Here is an 18,164-nt window from a genome sequence, read left to right on the forward strand (position 1 = left end):
ATCCTTGCCTATATGAAGTGATGGTGAATCTACTGTCTCCCAAGACAGCACATTCCACTTTTGGACAGGTCATATTATTAGTGTTTACTTATGTTTAGCCAAAATTTACCTCTCTGTATATGATACAGTGAGGTACTAATTCTGCCATGGCACCAAACTAAACAAGTCAAATTGCTTTTCCTCTTTATCATCCTGCACTAGCTATTTATACAAAATTTATGTCCACCATAGAATTTTTCTGAAAGTTTATTGTCTTTCATGTCCTTATTAAATATAAAGTAGTGATAGTGGTAGTTGTTTTTCCCAGTTCCCTCACCATCTTTATTTCCTTCCTCTGGACATGCTTCTATTGATTTCTTTGGCACAGCTCAACATGAACTAATAAGATGCTACTTCTGCCAAAAAAATCAAATTATATATCAGGCTATATTAAAGGCATGGTTTCCAGAAATAGGAAAATATACTTTGTCCTCGTGAGATCACTGATTCTGGAATCAGATTTTTGGAAAAGAAAGCTTCCAGAGGAAGAAAACAAGAATGAAAAAATTTAATGAATCCATGTCATCTGTGGATCAGTTAAAGAAAATGGAGATATATAGCCTGGAGAATACTCAGGGAAAAATGTTCTTGAATGATAGTCATGTAGAAAATGGGGGTGGAAGAGAGACGGAAAAGGGGAAGTATTCTTTTTGCCCAGAAGACAGAATTATATAACAGTGGCTAGAAGTTATCAATAGGTAAATTTAGATGTGATAATAAGAAAAGTTTACTAATAAGTAGAGCTATTGTAAAGTAGAATAGGATCTCTGGGACATTGTAGGTTCCCTCTCTTTAATTTTTTAAAATTAAGTACTTGTAAATTTAAATTAAGTATATGTAAAAACAATTTTAATTTTCTTTTAAAGTTCCATATTATTTCCTTCTCTAACAGTCCTCTCCCTCACTAAGAAGGCAAACATTTTGATATGGTTTATACATGTACAATCATGTAAAACATTTTTCCATATCATCTCATGATAGACAACTTGCATCATTGCCTTCTATCTAGGTACAGTTTTTCTAAGTATCCTAACAAAGATAAAGTTCTTAGAAGTTACAAGTATCATCTTCCCAAGTAGGATTGTTAAACTGTTTATAATGGTTGAATTCCTTGTGATTTCTCTTTTATCTTTTTATGCTTCTCTTGAATCTTGTTCTTGAAAATCAGATTTTTTTGTTGAAATCTTATCTTTTTCTCAGGAGTGTTTAAAAGTCTTTTATTTTATACTTACCCCCCCCCCCAAAAGGTTATACTCAATTTTACTTGGTAATTACATTGTCTTCTGGAATATCATTCCAGTCCCTTTCATCCTTTAATGTAGAAGCTATTAAATCCTTTCTTACCTGGTGACTCCACAATAATTTGGATTATTTCTTTCTGGATGCTTGTAGTATTTTCTCCTTGACCCAGAAACTCTGAAATTTGGCTTTACTATTCCTGGGTGTTTTCATTTTGGGATCTCTTTCAGGAGGCGAGCCATGAAATCTTTAAATTTTTCTTCTTTTCTTTTCTTTTTATCTCTCATTCTATCAGGGCAGTTTTCCTTAATAATTTCTTGGACTATCATGCCAGGATTTTTTTTTATCATGTCATTCAGGTAGTCCAATAATTTTTAAATTATTGTTCCTTTTGTTTTCCAGGTTAATTCTTTTTCCAATGAGGCATTTCACATTTTCTTCTATTTTTTTTCATTCTTTTGGTTTTATTGTTTTTTGATGTCTCATAGTTATTTAGCTTCTACTTGCCAATTCTGATTTTTAGGGAACTATTTTCTTCTTTTCCATTTGAACTATTCTAATTCTTAAGTTTTTTATTTCTTCAGTGAATTTTTGTATACCTTTTTTTTAGCAAGCTGTTGACTTTTTTCTTGATTCTCTTGCATCATCCTTATTTCTTTTCCCAATTTTTTCTCCATCTCTCTCATTTGAAATTGATTTATGGAAGGATATTCTTAACTGCCTTGGTTCAGGAGGGACTAATGTGATGATCTAACTTAATATATGTTTAAAATATGTCTTATGGTCAAGGTCTGAACTTTCATAAATTTGAGTAAATATGTCTATAGTTTTTGTCAAAACAGTGTGAGCAAAGACAGGATCAGTTTGAGCAATTCAAGATTAAGAGGTCTGAGATGAACAAGAAACCACTAAGGTATTTTTTTCTTTTTTTAACAAAAACCTTTATCATAAAATACATATTCTCTCTATCGCTCTTTTCTTCTGTGAATTTCCAGTTCTCTGTCTCTGTACAGAGCAGAAAGCAGCATTATTGAATTATAAAAGTTAGAATAATGTATGTATGTGTACATGTATTCTTTTCAATAAATATCCTTTTATTTTCTAAGGAAAATGAACTCCTTTTTATAAAATGAAAGGAAATAGTCCCTCTTAATGACTTTGCTGAACCATGGAATGGACCATTGATAACTACTTCCTTAACTAATTGTCTTTGAGAACAAAAAGCTTATGTCAGCCACTCTTTTAGGATGATTAGGTTAAACATTTGAAAAGGTAATGTTAAAAAGAAAGAAAGAAAAAGCCATGATACAAGCTATTTACTGCTGTTTTTAAGAAAGACCAGATGGAAGTGAAGAGAGAGCATTATTTTGAGAACAAATCTGATAGCTTAAATATATCATTGTTGCCCTGAGAGGGAAAATGTCAACTTCTTAGGCATAAGAATTTAGAGTCATGTAGGATAATTCATTCAAAGCTTTTTCATATATTATGCCCCTTGCACTGAAATGTCCAGCATACATGAGAAGAATCAGCAGAAAAGTTTTGTTGCCGTTTTTATAAAATACCAATAAACACAAAGTGTCGAGGAGCTTAGATCAATAGGAAAATCTTTACAGTAGTTTTGCTTGTTTGCTTTTTAACTGAAAAACTTGTAAAACCTTGTTCAGTTTCCCCTTATCCTTTTGTTTTGTAGTCCTCAATCTATCTTTTACTTATTTATAACTGTAATCACAATTCCACTCTGTTGGCTAGGAATTTTCTTCTTCCTCAGATTTTTTAACATTTTAAAACAATGACCTTAAATTTATTTCTTTTGCTCTTTTTAAAAGTTTTCCCCATCATTCTTTGCAAGCTATAGTCACTGTATTCAGCAGTATTATCCACTTAAGTTATCTGCCTCACTATTTGCCTAAGTTTATCTGTCTCCTTTCTAAATTTCAAAGTAATGCTAATTTACATTTTCCCCCTAAATTTCTTTATCTAGAAGGGATTGTCAGATATTACCTAATTAAAATCCCTCATTTTAAAGATAATCATTATATACCTACCTTTTACCTTTTAGGCATGACAAGAAATATTTACTAATTATTTAATAAGTATGAGGCATTGTACTAAGTCCTGAGTAGAAGCAGAAAGAAAAATAGTCCTTACCATTAAGGAACTGATTTTCTATATAGACATAGACATAGACATAGACATAGACATAGACATAGACATAGACATAGACATAGACATAGACATAGACATAGACATAGACATAGATATAGATAAAATTAACTAACTAACTGCCCTGGGAAAAGTGCTTTTTGAAAATGTTGAATTTGAAATGTCTCTGAAATACCCAGTTTAAAATATTCATTTACATTGTTATGTTCTGAAGCTCAGAAAAAAGTACTTCTAAATTTTGGGATATGGGAATTATGATGAAATGATAAGACCAAAAACTGTACTAAGACTTGGGGATATAAATACAAGCAATCAACATATTTCCTACCCTCATGGAGCTTAAATTCTAATACGGAAGGCAACATATAAAAAGGATCTAGAGAAAGGGTTTATTGAGAAATTATATAAAAGGTCTGATTCTGAACAAAACTCATCTATCAGAGCCAAGGGCAGTTTTGAGAAAAGAATCCCAGATCTCATGGTTTGGGGACAAAAAGGTTGTTCATAATGCCGGAAGTATGATCTGAAAATGGTAGCTTGGACAATATATATATATATACACACACACACACACACATCTATAAGTGTATCTTCCAATGAGATTGGTATAACATGGAAGGAATTGTTTCCAGCCCAGGAAGTATTATGCAGTGTTTTTGTTTTTTTTTTTTTTTAATATTTGTATTCCTACCACCTAGCTCGGTGCCTTGTACATGGTTTAATGTTTGTTGAATTAAATTGGATAGGAAGTCCATCACTCTGAATTTCTCAGGTTAACCAATAAAGAGTTGCTTTGGTTCACTTTTAAGTCAGAGGAGATTGGGTTTTATTGATCACATTTGGAAAATTGCCTAATATTTACAGTGAATAGATGTTAGTCACTTTTTCCACCATAGCAGGCTCAAGGTGTTTTCTCATAGAGCTTTAAGACTTAATGTCATGTAATACTATGAATTCAAAAGAATTAAGATTAGAAATAGCCCAATGGGCCAGTGGGAAGACAGTGATATGTGTAATGTATAAGTAAACTATCACATGTTATCAGTGAGAAATATATTATAAAAGATATGAATGATTGCAAAAGTAAGCCACAAATTATGTAACCTGAATGAAAGACAACATATGAATAACCTGGGTGTGGTACATTTGGATACCTGAACTACTGAAAGACTTCTAGCTTGTTAAGAAGATCCTCTGTGGAACATATATGATAAAATATAATGAAGCACATAGAGTTCGAAGTAGTAGAAAAGGTATTATTTACATGAATGGAAAAGTGAAATTAGAGATGGGCCAAAGGAGAAATGCGGATAATAATACTTAGAATATTTACATCCACGCGATAAGAAGTTTTGTGGTTCAAGATACATGGTACGTTAGAAAGAGTACTTGATTAAAAATCAGAACACTTGAATTTGAAATTGTACTTCTGCCATTTATCTATCTAATCCTAGGCAAGTAACTTCAACTTTGTTGCATTCAGTTTTCTCTTACATAAAATGAGTTATTAACTAAGATGAACTTGTAAGATCCCTTTCAGTTTTCACATCTTAATATAATTTTTATGATGGAATACCTAACTATACAGCACTAGGTATGTGTGTATATAACTGTAAATAAAATGTAGATTTTCATGTGGCTTAGTTTAATTAAATATAAGGTCAATCCTTGATTTCATTGGCTGCTTACATCTGTTTTCCAGAAATGCTAGACTATCTAAACAATTTTAAAGTCCTGTTTTGTCACATTGTTTAATACATCGTGTGAAATTTTGTTTGTACTTTTAGAATTAAATCTAAAAGTTATGTAGACAACATATAATTAGCAGCTTACTGAAATTAGATAGTTATTTGTATTAGAAAATGAAGATAGCCATTTTTATATTGTAAATGAGAATCCCCATTTGTTTGTTTTAATTATTTTTAATTAAAATTAACATTTACATTTAAGATTCATATTGCTTTTTGAAATGTAAAATTCATTTTGTTAAGATTTTTCTGATTTATTGCTTGTCTCAAATATATAGATATAGATACATATACATATATATATACATACATGTATATATACATACATGTGTATATGTTAGAATAACCCTGAAAATAATAGCATCCTTAAAGTAAGAAACATTCAACTTAATGCTTTAAATATTTCATTGCAGGAACATTGACTTAAAATAACATAGGAAGTATTGTGCTTTATTTTTATGTATCAAACTTGAAGGAATAGTTATAATATCCTTGTGTGAATAAGGAAATAAACTCATTTTGTTTGTGACCCTTTAAGTCATCATCTGTTAAACATATTGCTGTGTACCATATTCAGTAGGTTTCAATAGCAAGAAAGACTGAAAGAAGTCTTCATGCATCTTGCTGTCACATTAAATCTAACATAATTATGGGTCATTTGCCTGGCTTCTTTGGTAATTAACAGTTTTAATTGCCTCTAGTTCCAGTGAATTGGTTTAAGTTTTTCATTAAGAGGTATTTTCTTCTACAATAATTATCAGCTTCCCTTATACAATAAATTTTGAGTCAATATGGAAGTCACTTAGGATCTCTGCATAAATCACTGAAGGCCAGTTCAAGATGCCATGATAATACTGTCCTGTCAATTTTTTAAATTAGATTCCTTTAAAAAGTAGCATATATTACAAAGATATTCTTGCTGCCCCACGGAAAGTGTAGGATTTTGCCACACAATGTATAAACCACTTTGACTTTAGATTTCAAGATTATTATTCTGGTGTAAAATTTTTTGAGAATTAAAATGCAACTTATATTTATACGCAGTGATATATAGAAAAGATCAGATGATGCAGAGAATATAATTTTATGTATTAAAATCAGTCATTAAATGTTAGCCTTTTGGGAAGTATAATTCTTCCCATCTCCAACCCTCACTCCAACAGCAGTGTTATGAAGGAATCCAATCTATAAACAAGGTTATACATATGTAATGCAGCTAATTTAAAGTGATAACAGATGTAAAATGACATTTTTGCTAATAGTCAAAAGAAACGTGAAAATAGGATTATGTTGGCCCACTAGTAGCAAATTATTAAGATTTGCCTTATTAGATAGACCACCAAACACAGAAGATCTTTTTGTCATTTTACTTGATTGGTTTTAAATGGCTGCTGACAGAATGATGAACATAGAATCAGGATTTTTAAAAGATAAAGAAAAAAAAGCTTTTTGTCCTGTATTGAAGTTCTTTGCTGCATATAAATAAAACATACATTATAATATGAAAATGCTATCTCACAATAAAATTTTCTCGAAAGAAAGAGGAGACTCTTTGAGGCTCTTAATGTCCCTTTCAGGGTTGCTAAATTGTGGAATTTCAAACACTGGATATTTCCCAAAGAAAAAGGAAGCAATGCACTCTGGTACAGTTGACTCATTCATTTGGCTTTCAACCCCAGTGAATGTAATTTTAAGTCTATTTGTGTCAATGTTGATTTTTACTATTTAGTAAATCAAAATCAAATCACCAGATAATCACTGAGGGCCTACTTTGGACAAAATATTGTAACATTTCTGTGACCTTGATGATCTACATTAAAACTGCTCCTGACAAAATGATTAGAATAATATTGTCTTGTTTTCATAATGTTTTACTTAGAGTATATAGATATTATCTTATTTCATCATCATAACAATAGTGCCATTAGTATTCATATTTTAGGCTCAGTATTGAAAAATTATCCATGCATATGTTTTGAAAATTAAAAGCTTTAATAAAATAAAAGTATCAAAATTTTAGGGTTGAAAAAATAGAAATTGCAAAGGGTTAAGTGATTTGTCAGGGTCGAAAGAAGAGAGTGTTTATAGCCTTGCCATCTAGTTTTTGGCTCTGGAATGATTTTCATTCAGGGACTCTACTGGTGACTGCTTCTCAAGAAGTACTATTTCAGAAAAGGCTTAAGCATATTTTATTTCACTTCTTACTCTCCAGTCATTTCCTCCATAGTCTTGCCAGGTGTTTTATCTAAGTGTGGGTACCTTTTCCTCCCCAACCTTCTACCTTAGTTAAAAAAAAAAAAAATCAGATCAATTCTGCCATTGTTCCTGGATGGTGTGTATCATTATATCTCTTCCTTAACTTGCAGGACCAGAGTGTCCTGCTGGATCTCTAACTCTCTTATTGTGTTGTTCTCATCATTAGAATGCAAGCTCTTTAAGGACAGGTATTGTGCTTTCTTTATGTCTTTATCCCCACTGTTAGCACTGTGCTTAACTCATAACAAATACTGTATAAATGCTTTTTCATTCAGTTATCTAAGGCTAGATTTAAACTCAGGTTTTCTGACTCCAACGTCTGTCCCTATAGCTAATATACCATCTCACTATATCTGTTTTGATGATTATTTCTAAAATTAAGCAATCAAAAGTGACTTTTGCAGATTCTTTTAATGACAGAATTTAATGTTAAGATAAATACAAATAATAAAAGAAACATTTTCCTAATAATAACTAACTCTCATGGACTCAATTATCTTTTCTTTGTTGATTGTTAGGATGTTCATCCTAATCTCTTTCCTAATCTCCAATACCTCTAATTTATTATTGTACATTTATTATTGTACTTTATTTTTTAGCTGAGGCAATTGGGGTTAAAGTGACTTGCAGCTGGTCACACAGCAAGGAAGTGTTAAATGTCTGAGGCCAGATTTGAACTTAGGTCCTCCTGACTTCAGGGCTGATGCTCTATCCACCTAGCTACCCCAATGGCAGTCTTTACATATATATATATATATATATACATATATATAAATCATAGGCAACCCAGTTTCATTAACTGTTGTGCCATTAATAATTTCCATATATATATATATATGTATATATCAATCATAGGCAACCCAGTTTCATTAACTGTTGTGCCATTAATAATTTCCTTAAAGGTAACAAGCATCACATAGGCGCTATAAAAATGTTAGCTGTGTTTATTATTGTTATTGTTACTCCTATTATTCCATCATGGTCCAACTCATGAGTCACGTTCTCAGTGGTACTTCCTCATTTCTTCACTTCCCTCGATAAATTACTTTGTATTCACTGATCTTTGTACAGTCTATCTTCTCCCATAGACTTTATAAGCACTTTGAAAGCAGGGACTATTTGATTTTTGTCTTGGTAGCAAAGTCCTTTTTTTACCCATTAGGTTCCTGATCAATGTTAGTTAAATTAAATTAGCTTTTATTGTGTTAGCTACTAAGATTAGAAAACTGCAATAAGAAACATCCAGTAGTATTTGGAAGTAAATTACAATAACTGTATTTTAACATATAGTATACTTAGTACTATACATAAGAATTGTCTATTCTGAAAATTATATAGAGTGACTGTTTAAAGCCAGAAAATTTCACTCAGCAATTCAGTAAATGCCCATGTTGCCTCCTACTTGCCCCAAGCAGGTTTCTGAATTACTTAAGAAAATTTAAAGTAGGGAAATATATTAAAACAAATTATATTTTTGCATGTAAGTATGTTAAGGCTCCAAAATAGTCAATGCTAATAATAAGGAAAAATAAACAATATTTGGAAGTTCAATAATTTGAAAAAAAAAAACATCAAATTTATTTTATGTGTAATGCACTGTGCTAAGCAGTGGACACACAAAGCAGTAAGCATTTATTTTGTCTATAGTGTTCCATGCATTGGCCAAGTAAAAGGTACCAAAAAAAATGCAACATCAAATCTTGCCTTAAAGAGCTTAATCTACTGAGGAGAACTAGATAGATTGATAAATACATACAAGAAATTTGTAGAGTAGATGAAATGTTATGTCAGAGAGAAGGTGCTAGCATCTGGGGATACTTGGGAAGACCTGCTGTAGAAGATGACATTTTCCCTGGCTATTGAAGGAAGAAAGAGATTCTTTAAAAGTTGGAAGTGAGTGTGAAACACATTCCAAGTCTAGGGAAATAGCCAACCAGTACAGAGACACTGAGATGGAGGGTAGAGCCTCCTGTATGAGGAACTACAAGTATACTATAATATAGAATGCATGGAAAGAAGTAATGTATAAGAGGATCAGGAAGATAGAAAGGGATCATGTTATAAAGAGCTTTGAGCAAATAAAAGATAAAGTTTTTACTTTGTGCCAATTATGGTACTAAAGACTAGGATTACAAATACAGAGAGGCTATCCTTGTTCTTAGAGAGCTTACATTCTAGATTTGTTGTAGAAAAGAGATGCTAGCTGATAGAAATGACAAGCAACTAATTGGATATATGGGATAAGTAAGAGTAAGGCATGGAGGATGATACAAAATTGTAGGTATGAATAATTGAGGAGATAGTGATGCCTTTGGCAGTTTTATTGGTAAGTTCAAAAGAGGAGAACAAATAATGAAATTATGATACCCTTTCAAAGTAAGGTCTATAGTAATAGTCTAAAACCTCTTCTGCCCATTCTTCCTTGTCCCTCTTCCCTCTCACCTCTACTGCAGGTTCAGAGTTTGAATATCAATTAGTCATCAATTCTCCCCAGTATGAATCTGCACCAGTTCTCAGAGTAATCTTCAAAAGTTTCTCCCTTTTCCCAATACCTGGCCCTGTTTGATACAAACAATAATCCTATCAGGCTTACTAGTTTTGGTACCCTTTTCACAGGACCAGAGCATACTTGATCAGTTTCCAAGCACCTTGACTGCTTCTTTTTGTAAGCTTTTTTCCTCAATAAATCTAATTTATTTCATTTATATCTCTTCTGACTATATCCTATTGTCTTTTATGATTCCTTACACTGAAATTTGGAATTCCAAACAAATTTAAACTGCAATTCAAACTATGTTGAATTGATTTAGTTTTATGTTTTTAAAAGCACTTTGATATTGCCTTCTTTTGAACTTGCATATGCATTATCTGTTTCATACTCCTTGACTTTGAAGTCTTAAACATTTAAAACAGACCCAGAGATTGTAAAAAATAATGTAACTATAAACTTATGTATATGATATACATATATGGCATGAGAAAAAAAGTGGAAATTCTCAAAGAATAACAACCAATGAAAAATGTTTCGATTGTGTCTTTTGTATATGTTTGATACTTTTTTTGAGTATTTTAAATTGTTGATACTTTCTACTTATGACCTTTTAACAGAATTAATTAGTAGTAAGGAAAATTCCCCCATGTAATAATTATGATTGAGAAATGACTGTTTTCTAATTAGAAATCTAGGTAACACAGTATATTTATAACTCTGGGCTTGGAATCAGGAAAACCTGAGTTTGAATCCTGCTTCAGACATTTTAGCAATGTGATTCTGGGCAAATCAAGTAACTTTTCACTATCTCAATTTGCTCATCTATAAAATAGAGGTAATAGCACTTTTGTTGTGAAAAATGAGATAATATAACTCTGCAACTTTAAGTGCTATATAAATTGTTAGCTATTATTATTATTAATTACATTATCCACTTAACTAATTTGACCCATTTGTGGATGTGTTGTATAACATATAAGCATCATTTCTAGAGATATAATTGTATAGCTGATTTTTTGGTTTTAGTTTTAAAAAACTAACTGCCTAGAAACTACAAATCTTCAAAAGATTGAAAGAGGATTAATTTTTTTTTTTTTTAGTTAATTTAGGTAACTAATTTTTAGGTTTTTTTTTTTAATTAAACTTGTCTCTGATGACTTAGCAAACCAGAATAAACATGTAGGAGAAAAATTAAATTTTTTCAAAAACTGTCACAGGTAAAAATCAGAATACTTCAATAGGCTATGAGAAATGGCTGGTTTTTCAAAAATAAAGTTTGATAAAATGTAAGAACCAAGAGACACCTTTGACAATCACTGGAAATAATTAGGAAAAGCTTATTAAAACCAGTCTGCTTTAAGGACATCATGATTTCAAAGGACTGATATCCCTAATTTTTTTCAGATTTACATTCTATCCTTGAATGTACATCTCATCCTCTCCATTAATTTCATTCCAGTGTGATTTTGTTTTCCTATAAATCTCTCATAGAGTCTAGTCAAATGTGCCAGAAGACTTAACTCTGTTTAACTTTGAAAGCTCTTTATAATCTTATCCCTTCCAACTTTTCCAGTCTTTTTACACCTTGTTTCTTTCCTTGTTCATTATCCAGTAACAAGCACAATGCTCCATATCCAAGCTCCATGAATTTTTACTGTCACCCATGCATTTTCTTTTTCATTTCTTCCTGTTGGTTACCTGACTACCTTCAGACTCCAGTTAAATTATTTCCTTCTGAAAAAATATTTTTCTGATCTCCTAATAAATACTGGTGCTTTCCTTCTAAGATTATCTCTAATTCATCTGTATATATGTATCTTGTTTCTAAGGTGCCATCTCCCATATTAGATTATGAGCTCCTTAAGAACATGGACTGACTTTTGCTTTTCTTTGAATCTCTAAAGTTTAACACAGTGCCTAGATCATATTAGGCATTTCATAAAAGCTAGTGAATTTTACTTCCTTTAGCATCTAGTGACACTAACGTACTATTCAGCCTGTAATCTAATTATATCAGTCCTTGATAAATGACACTTTATTCTATTTATATTTACAGGGTTTTTTTTTTAACAGTAATATTATATAGCCTACTTAGGATCATAGATTTTGACAGGAAGGATTTTAGATCCATCTAATATAGTGTCCTCATTTTACAAAATAAAAAACTGAAACACTGGTAGTTAAGTATTCCATAAGCCCCTACCTAGAATTAGGTCATACTCACATGCCTTTTCACTACCCTTGCAGGTATGACATATATATTTCACTTTTAAATCTTTTTTTTTTTTTTCCTGAGGCATTTGGGGTTGCAGATGATCACACAGGAAGTATCTGAGATCAAATTTGAACTCAGTTCCTCCTGATTTCAGGGCTGGTGCTCTATTCACTGCCCTGCCTAGATTCCCCTATTCCTTTTGTTTTTAACTATTCTGGTCTCAGGATAATTTGGTTTCATTGTATATAGAAGCCAAAACTCAGAGAGTATTAAATAGCATGTCCAACGGTCATACAGCTTATTGACAGTGTTGGGATTAGAATTTCATTCTTTTAATTCAATTCTGGTGCTCCTTTCACCCCCTCACAATTAATTCCCAGTCAGCCAATATACTTACAGGACTATACAGATCCTCTGTTAAGTGATAGGGTTACAGAGGAAGACAATAGTTTCTTCTAAGGAGATCACAATCTTATAGGGGAGACAATACATTGGCAAATTCGGATAAATTGGATATAATCAGTAGAAGGAAAACATGGGCATTAAGGGGAATCAAGGATGAAAAAAGACAAGGAGGTCAGGAAACAGATAAGGAGAGAGAGAATGCAGAGTTACACTAAGGATTTGGTGAGTAGGATCTTGAGAAGGGCAGGGAAAAGGATAAGTTATAAAGAATCAAAAGGATAGGAGGAAGCTGAGTAATGAAAAGCAATGAACTCCAACAAAGAGGATTTTATATATTTGATATTAAAGATCATAAAGGAACCCTTGGAGTTTATAAAGGGGGGAAAGGGAAGACCAGTGTAACATGGTTAGACCTGTGCTTCAGTTTGATGTCTGAATGAAAGATGGACTGAAATGGGGAAAAACTTGAAGCAAGAAGACCAGCAGGCTAATGTCATAGTCCAGATATAAGATGATGATGAGACCATCATACTAGAGTGGTAGCAGTGTTGAGGAATAAAAGGCTACACACACACACACACACACACACACACACACACACACACACACCAGAGATATTAGGAAGATAAATAAGATTTGGCAACCATCCGGGCATTCAAGATGATACCTAGACTTCACAGTTAGTTTATTCATATATTTCTTGAGATGCTTATTAAATGACATTTGGGTAAATGGTAGCTAATAGGAAGGAGTAGTGAAAAGTATGATTTTTACAAATTTTCAGTCACTAAATATGTGGGTAGAAATGGAGAGACAAGAAGAGATAAAGATGGAAAAAATCTTACCATTAACATCAATCAAGAATTCTCTTTTATTTAAAAGGATTTGGTCAAATTAGGAGACATCCAGGTGACTCAGTCAGTAGAGCATTGGGCCTAGAGTCTAGAAATTCTGAGTTCAAATCTAACCTCAAATACTTAGTAGCTGTGTGATCTTTGGCATGTCACTTAACCTCTATTTGCCTTAATCTACTAGAGAGGGAAATGACAAAACTTGTCTTTACTTAAAAAAAAACAAAAAACATAGACTAAATGAATGAACAACAACAAAAGTTAATCCTAGCTCATATTTATATAGTGCTTTTAGATTTAGGAAAAAAATTTCCTTTACCATATCCTTTTGAGACAGCTAAATATGATGTCTATTTTATTGATAAGGTACACTAGATCATGACATTTACTTTCTAGCTATAAGTTTTCACAACCTTTGCTGGAAATATTAAAAAATAGATTTATAGAACAGAAAAATAGAAATATAATTAGGAGAATTGCACACGTGTAACCTATATTGCATTGCTTGGTGTTTTAAGAGGTGGGTAGAGAGGGAGAACAAATTGGAATACAAGTCTTTGCAAAGGTGAATGTTGAAAATTATCTTTGCATGTATTGGAAAAATAAAATAATATTTAAAATAAGAAAAATAGATTTCATTGTAAACCATTTGTGTTGCCTATAAAGTAATAGACAGTAGACAGTTTCCTATTTTAAGTATGTCTTAATCAGAAATTCACAGAAACATTTACAGCAGAACATTTACTAGCTTGATGACGAAAATAGTATCGTTTTAAATGTGAATTTCTAAATGAAGAGAGCACAGAAGCTTTTAAATTCCTTTGTGTCAGTAATCCCAATAATAAAATGGATTTACGTGATAAACCAAAACAAATGCTGCACATGGGCACTGAATTTTTGTGCTAATGAGATTTTTGTTGCATAACACTGGCAGGACAAGCAACTCCATTTTTAAACAAAAAACACCCTAACCATTTAATTTTCATACTATAGTGCATAAAACATTAACAACTTTGAAAATATTCTGTATTTTTGACACATGAAATTTTCATCATTTTCTCCCATGCCTGTAATGTTCAATTATTGATGAACAGATTTTTGTTTTTTTAATATAATAGATTTTTGACTGAGAATTACTGACATGATCTAAAACCAGCTAAACAGAATTTCAGACTGGCCAGACAACAGTATTTATTAATTCTTAAGACCATTGCCAGTTGTTTTAACTGTCTATTTTTGTACAATAATGATTATAATGATGATGCTAGTAATTATGATGATGTTGGTGATGATTATAAAGATGATAGTGGTGTTGATGTTAATGATGATAATAAAAACTGAGTTTAAATGTCCCATTACATAAAAAGACTTAATAACTTATCTTTCTGTTTTGATTCTTTTCACTACAGTGCCTTGTATTTGAAGATGCTCCAAATGGAGTTGAAGCAGCACTTGCCGCTGGTATGCAAGTAGTTATGGTTCCAGATGAACAATTAAACCCAGAACTTACGAGAAAGGCAACCTTGGTGCTGAAATCACTGGAGGACTTTAAGCCAGAATTGTTTGGTTTGCCACCATATGATTGACAGATATTCTAATGATAGTCTGTTTTGTGGCATTATTCTTCTATTTTTATCTTGGATTTTTTTTTTTCCATTTTAATGATGAATTGTAAAGAAAATCAACATATAATCAAAAAAAAAAATTTGTTCATCCAAAATTTAGATATTCTTTCCACCTTGTCATGGATTGTAATCTCCAAGTAATTCATTGAATTTATCTTGTTCTGACTTTTAGGTTGAGAAGGAATAAACAATGTCAGTGGCCAAGATGAATCCAAGAGCAAATCATAACTAACATCTAAATAATAAGTAGTTGATTATACTAAAATGAAAAATACCAGTTATCTGTGATTTATGTTTCTCTACCAAAGAAAGATCATGTTTTCACTCAGAAAATATTCAATAAAATTGATGAAGATGATTTATTTTAGTAAATGCCAAATTGTTATTAAAAATAAACTTTAAAAAATGCTATGTGTATCTTGATAGTTTTATTATCAATAAAACTCATAATATGCCTTAATAATCCTCGACCTGAAGTTTTATTCTTGCCCACTTTACTGAATATTTCCTACCTCAATATTTCCCACCTTGGCAGAGTGAAAAATGTTTAATTTCTTGTCTTGGATTTAGAGTCAAGAAAACCTGACTTCCCACCCCAGGCCCTTAATAGTTGTGTAACCCAGGGCAAGTCATTTAAGTTAAGTGTTAGACATCTCATTAAGACTTTTTCTAAATCAGAAACTTAATGGGAGGGTTTTCTCCATGCTCTTACTATTATAGTTCATTGCCAAGGATACTAGCTCTCTGAAACTACATAACAAAGTTAAAATTTAATCTACATTATTAACATTTTATCCATTACTTTCTTGAATCTAATAATTAACAAAACAAGAGCATTCATTTTTAGCATTTGCCAATTTCAAAGATAAATGCTCTTATTAAAAACTTAATAATTGGCCCTCACATTGTTGGAGCTGGCTCCAGCATATCCCTGAATCATCCTTCCCATATTTCCCATATAAAAGCATGGTCATCTTTCAGGCCAACTTAATATTCTTAATGTGCTTTATTTTTACAGAATTTTTTTCACAGGACACATTGACATAGATCTCATGATGTAACATTGATTATAATTTCACAGATTTTACAAGAGAAGCTTTGCCTCTCAATAAGTAATGTTCCCTTTTAAAAAATTTTAAGAGATGGAAGACTCATTAAGATAAATGTGTATCTTCTTGAGTTAAGTATTTTGACAAGGATACCATTCACATGGACAGATAAGATGTCACCTTTTAAAATAGATATCATCTTTGCTAAGAAATTAATAAAATATAGTCAAGATTTCAAAAGGACAGGACTTCCATTAGTAACTGGAAAATAACAGTGCTATGTCTAGGAACATAGGGATGCAAGGGAGTACGGCACTGTTGTCTGTCCTTTTCTCTTCTAAGGATCCTATTATTTCTGGATGCTGCCATATAGTTCAGACAGGGTTCCATCCTAATCATCTAAAAAAAAGAGTCAGTTGAAATCTTTTTTTGTTCCTTCATTCTTTAGCTCATTGCTTTCAGAGCTCCAGATTCCTGAAGATGAGACTTCCTTTCCTTATATGCTTTACCTACAGGAAGAGAGTAACTCACTTTTTTTTTTTTTTTCTCCCTGAGGCAATTGGGGTTAAGTAACTTGCCCAGGGTCACACAGCTAGGATATATTAAGTGTCTGAAGCCAGATTGGAACTCAGATTCTCTTGACTTCAGCGCCAGCATTCTATCCACTGGGTCATCTAGTAGATGACTCACTTTTAAAGAAAAATTGATGGAGAATGGCTGAATAAATTGTGGTATATGTATTTTATGGAATATTATTGTTCGATAAGAAATGACCAACAGGATGATTTCAGAAAGGCCTGGAGAGACTTACATGAACTGATGCTGAGTGAAACGAGCAGGGCCAGGAGATCATTATATACTTCAACAACAGTACTATATGATGACCAATTCTGATGGACCTGGCCATCCTCAGCAATGACATGAACCAAATCAGTTCCAATGGAACAGTAATGAACTGAACTAGCTACACCCAGAGAAAGAACTCTGGGAGATGACTAAGAACTATTACATTGAATTCCCATTCCCTATATTTTTGCCTGCCATCATTTTGGATTTTCTTCACAGGCTAATTGTACAATATTTCAGAGTCTGATTCTTTTTGTACAGCAAAATAATGGTTTGATCATGTATATTTATTGTGTATCTAATTTATACTTTAATATATTTAACATCTACTGGTCATCCTGCCATCTAGGGGAGGGGGTGGGGGGAATGAGGGGAAAAATTGGAACAAAAGGTTTGGCAATTGTCAATGCTGTAAAATTACCCATACATATAACTTGTAAATAAAAGCCTATTAAAAAATTTTTTAAAATAAAAAATAAAGAAAAATTGAGTTATCAACTCTTGCTGATTAAAAAGAGAATATCTTCTTTGTCTCAAAGAACATGTCCTTCATATTCATATAAGTCACCCATGTCTCTGTAGTCCCCAGAAGTTCTCAGGGAAATACCCTGATCTACCATCAATAAACTCATTTCCATCAATATTTCCCAAGGATATATATACACACATTCAACCCTATTTCATATGGGAAATAAGTAGAGATGTTATACAATGACCAATCTCACATTTGAATTTGCCCACTATTTGATTTAAAAGCAAATTGAGACAAATCCAAACAATGAGTTGTGCATGTAAATCCTGCCAAAATAAATTAAATTGTTCTGCATAAAATGATGAATTCACTTCTAAATAATTTATAGCAGATCAACTGTTTCTCTACCTTAGATGGAGTCTCTTGGTTTTTTTGTTTTGTTTAGTTTTTTAGCAAAAGTTGCACCTAAATTCTAGATGCTCTATTTTTATGTTGTTCGGTTATTTTAATCATTTTTCAGATGAGGAAATGGAGACAAATCGACTGAAGTGACCTGCTAAGAATTACACAGCTAAAAAATGTGTCAGAGGTCACATTTAAACTTGTGAACCATTAGAAAGAATGCCACATCTGGAGTCAGGAAGACCTGAGTTCAAGTGTGGACTTGTTTACTGGCTATGTATCTTTGCATAAATCACTTAATCCTGTTTGCCTCAGTTTTTTTTTTTTTTTTTAATCAAAATGAAATAGCAAACTTTGTCA

The 18,164-nt window shown here is 32.0% G+C and overlaps 1 protein-coding gene across 1 annotated transcript in view; it reads left to right on the plus strand.

Moving 5' to 3' along the window:
• The window catches only part of PUDP (pseudouridine 5'-phosphatase), a 168,323-nt gene extending 152,825 nt beyond the window's left edge, over nt 1-15,498 (plus strand). The window contains exon 4 of the mRNA XM_051984567.1: nt 14,820-15,498. Within this exon, the coding sequence (XP_051840527.1) occupies nt 14,820-14,996 (177 nt within the window). The 3' untranslated portion in view covers nt 14,997-15,498. The remainder of the gene's footprint in view (nt 1-14,819) is intronic.
• Nucleotides 15,499-18,164: the final 2,666 nt, after the last annotated feature.

This window comes from Antechinus flavipes, chromosome 3 (assembly GCF_016432865.1).
Source record: "Antechinus flavipes isolate AdamAnt ecotype Samford, QLD, Australia chromosome 3, AdamAnt_v2, whole genome shotgun sequence".
NCBI lineage: Eukaryota > Metazoa > Chordata > Mammalia > Dasyuromorphia > Dasyuridae > Antechinus > Antechinus flavipes.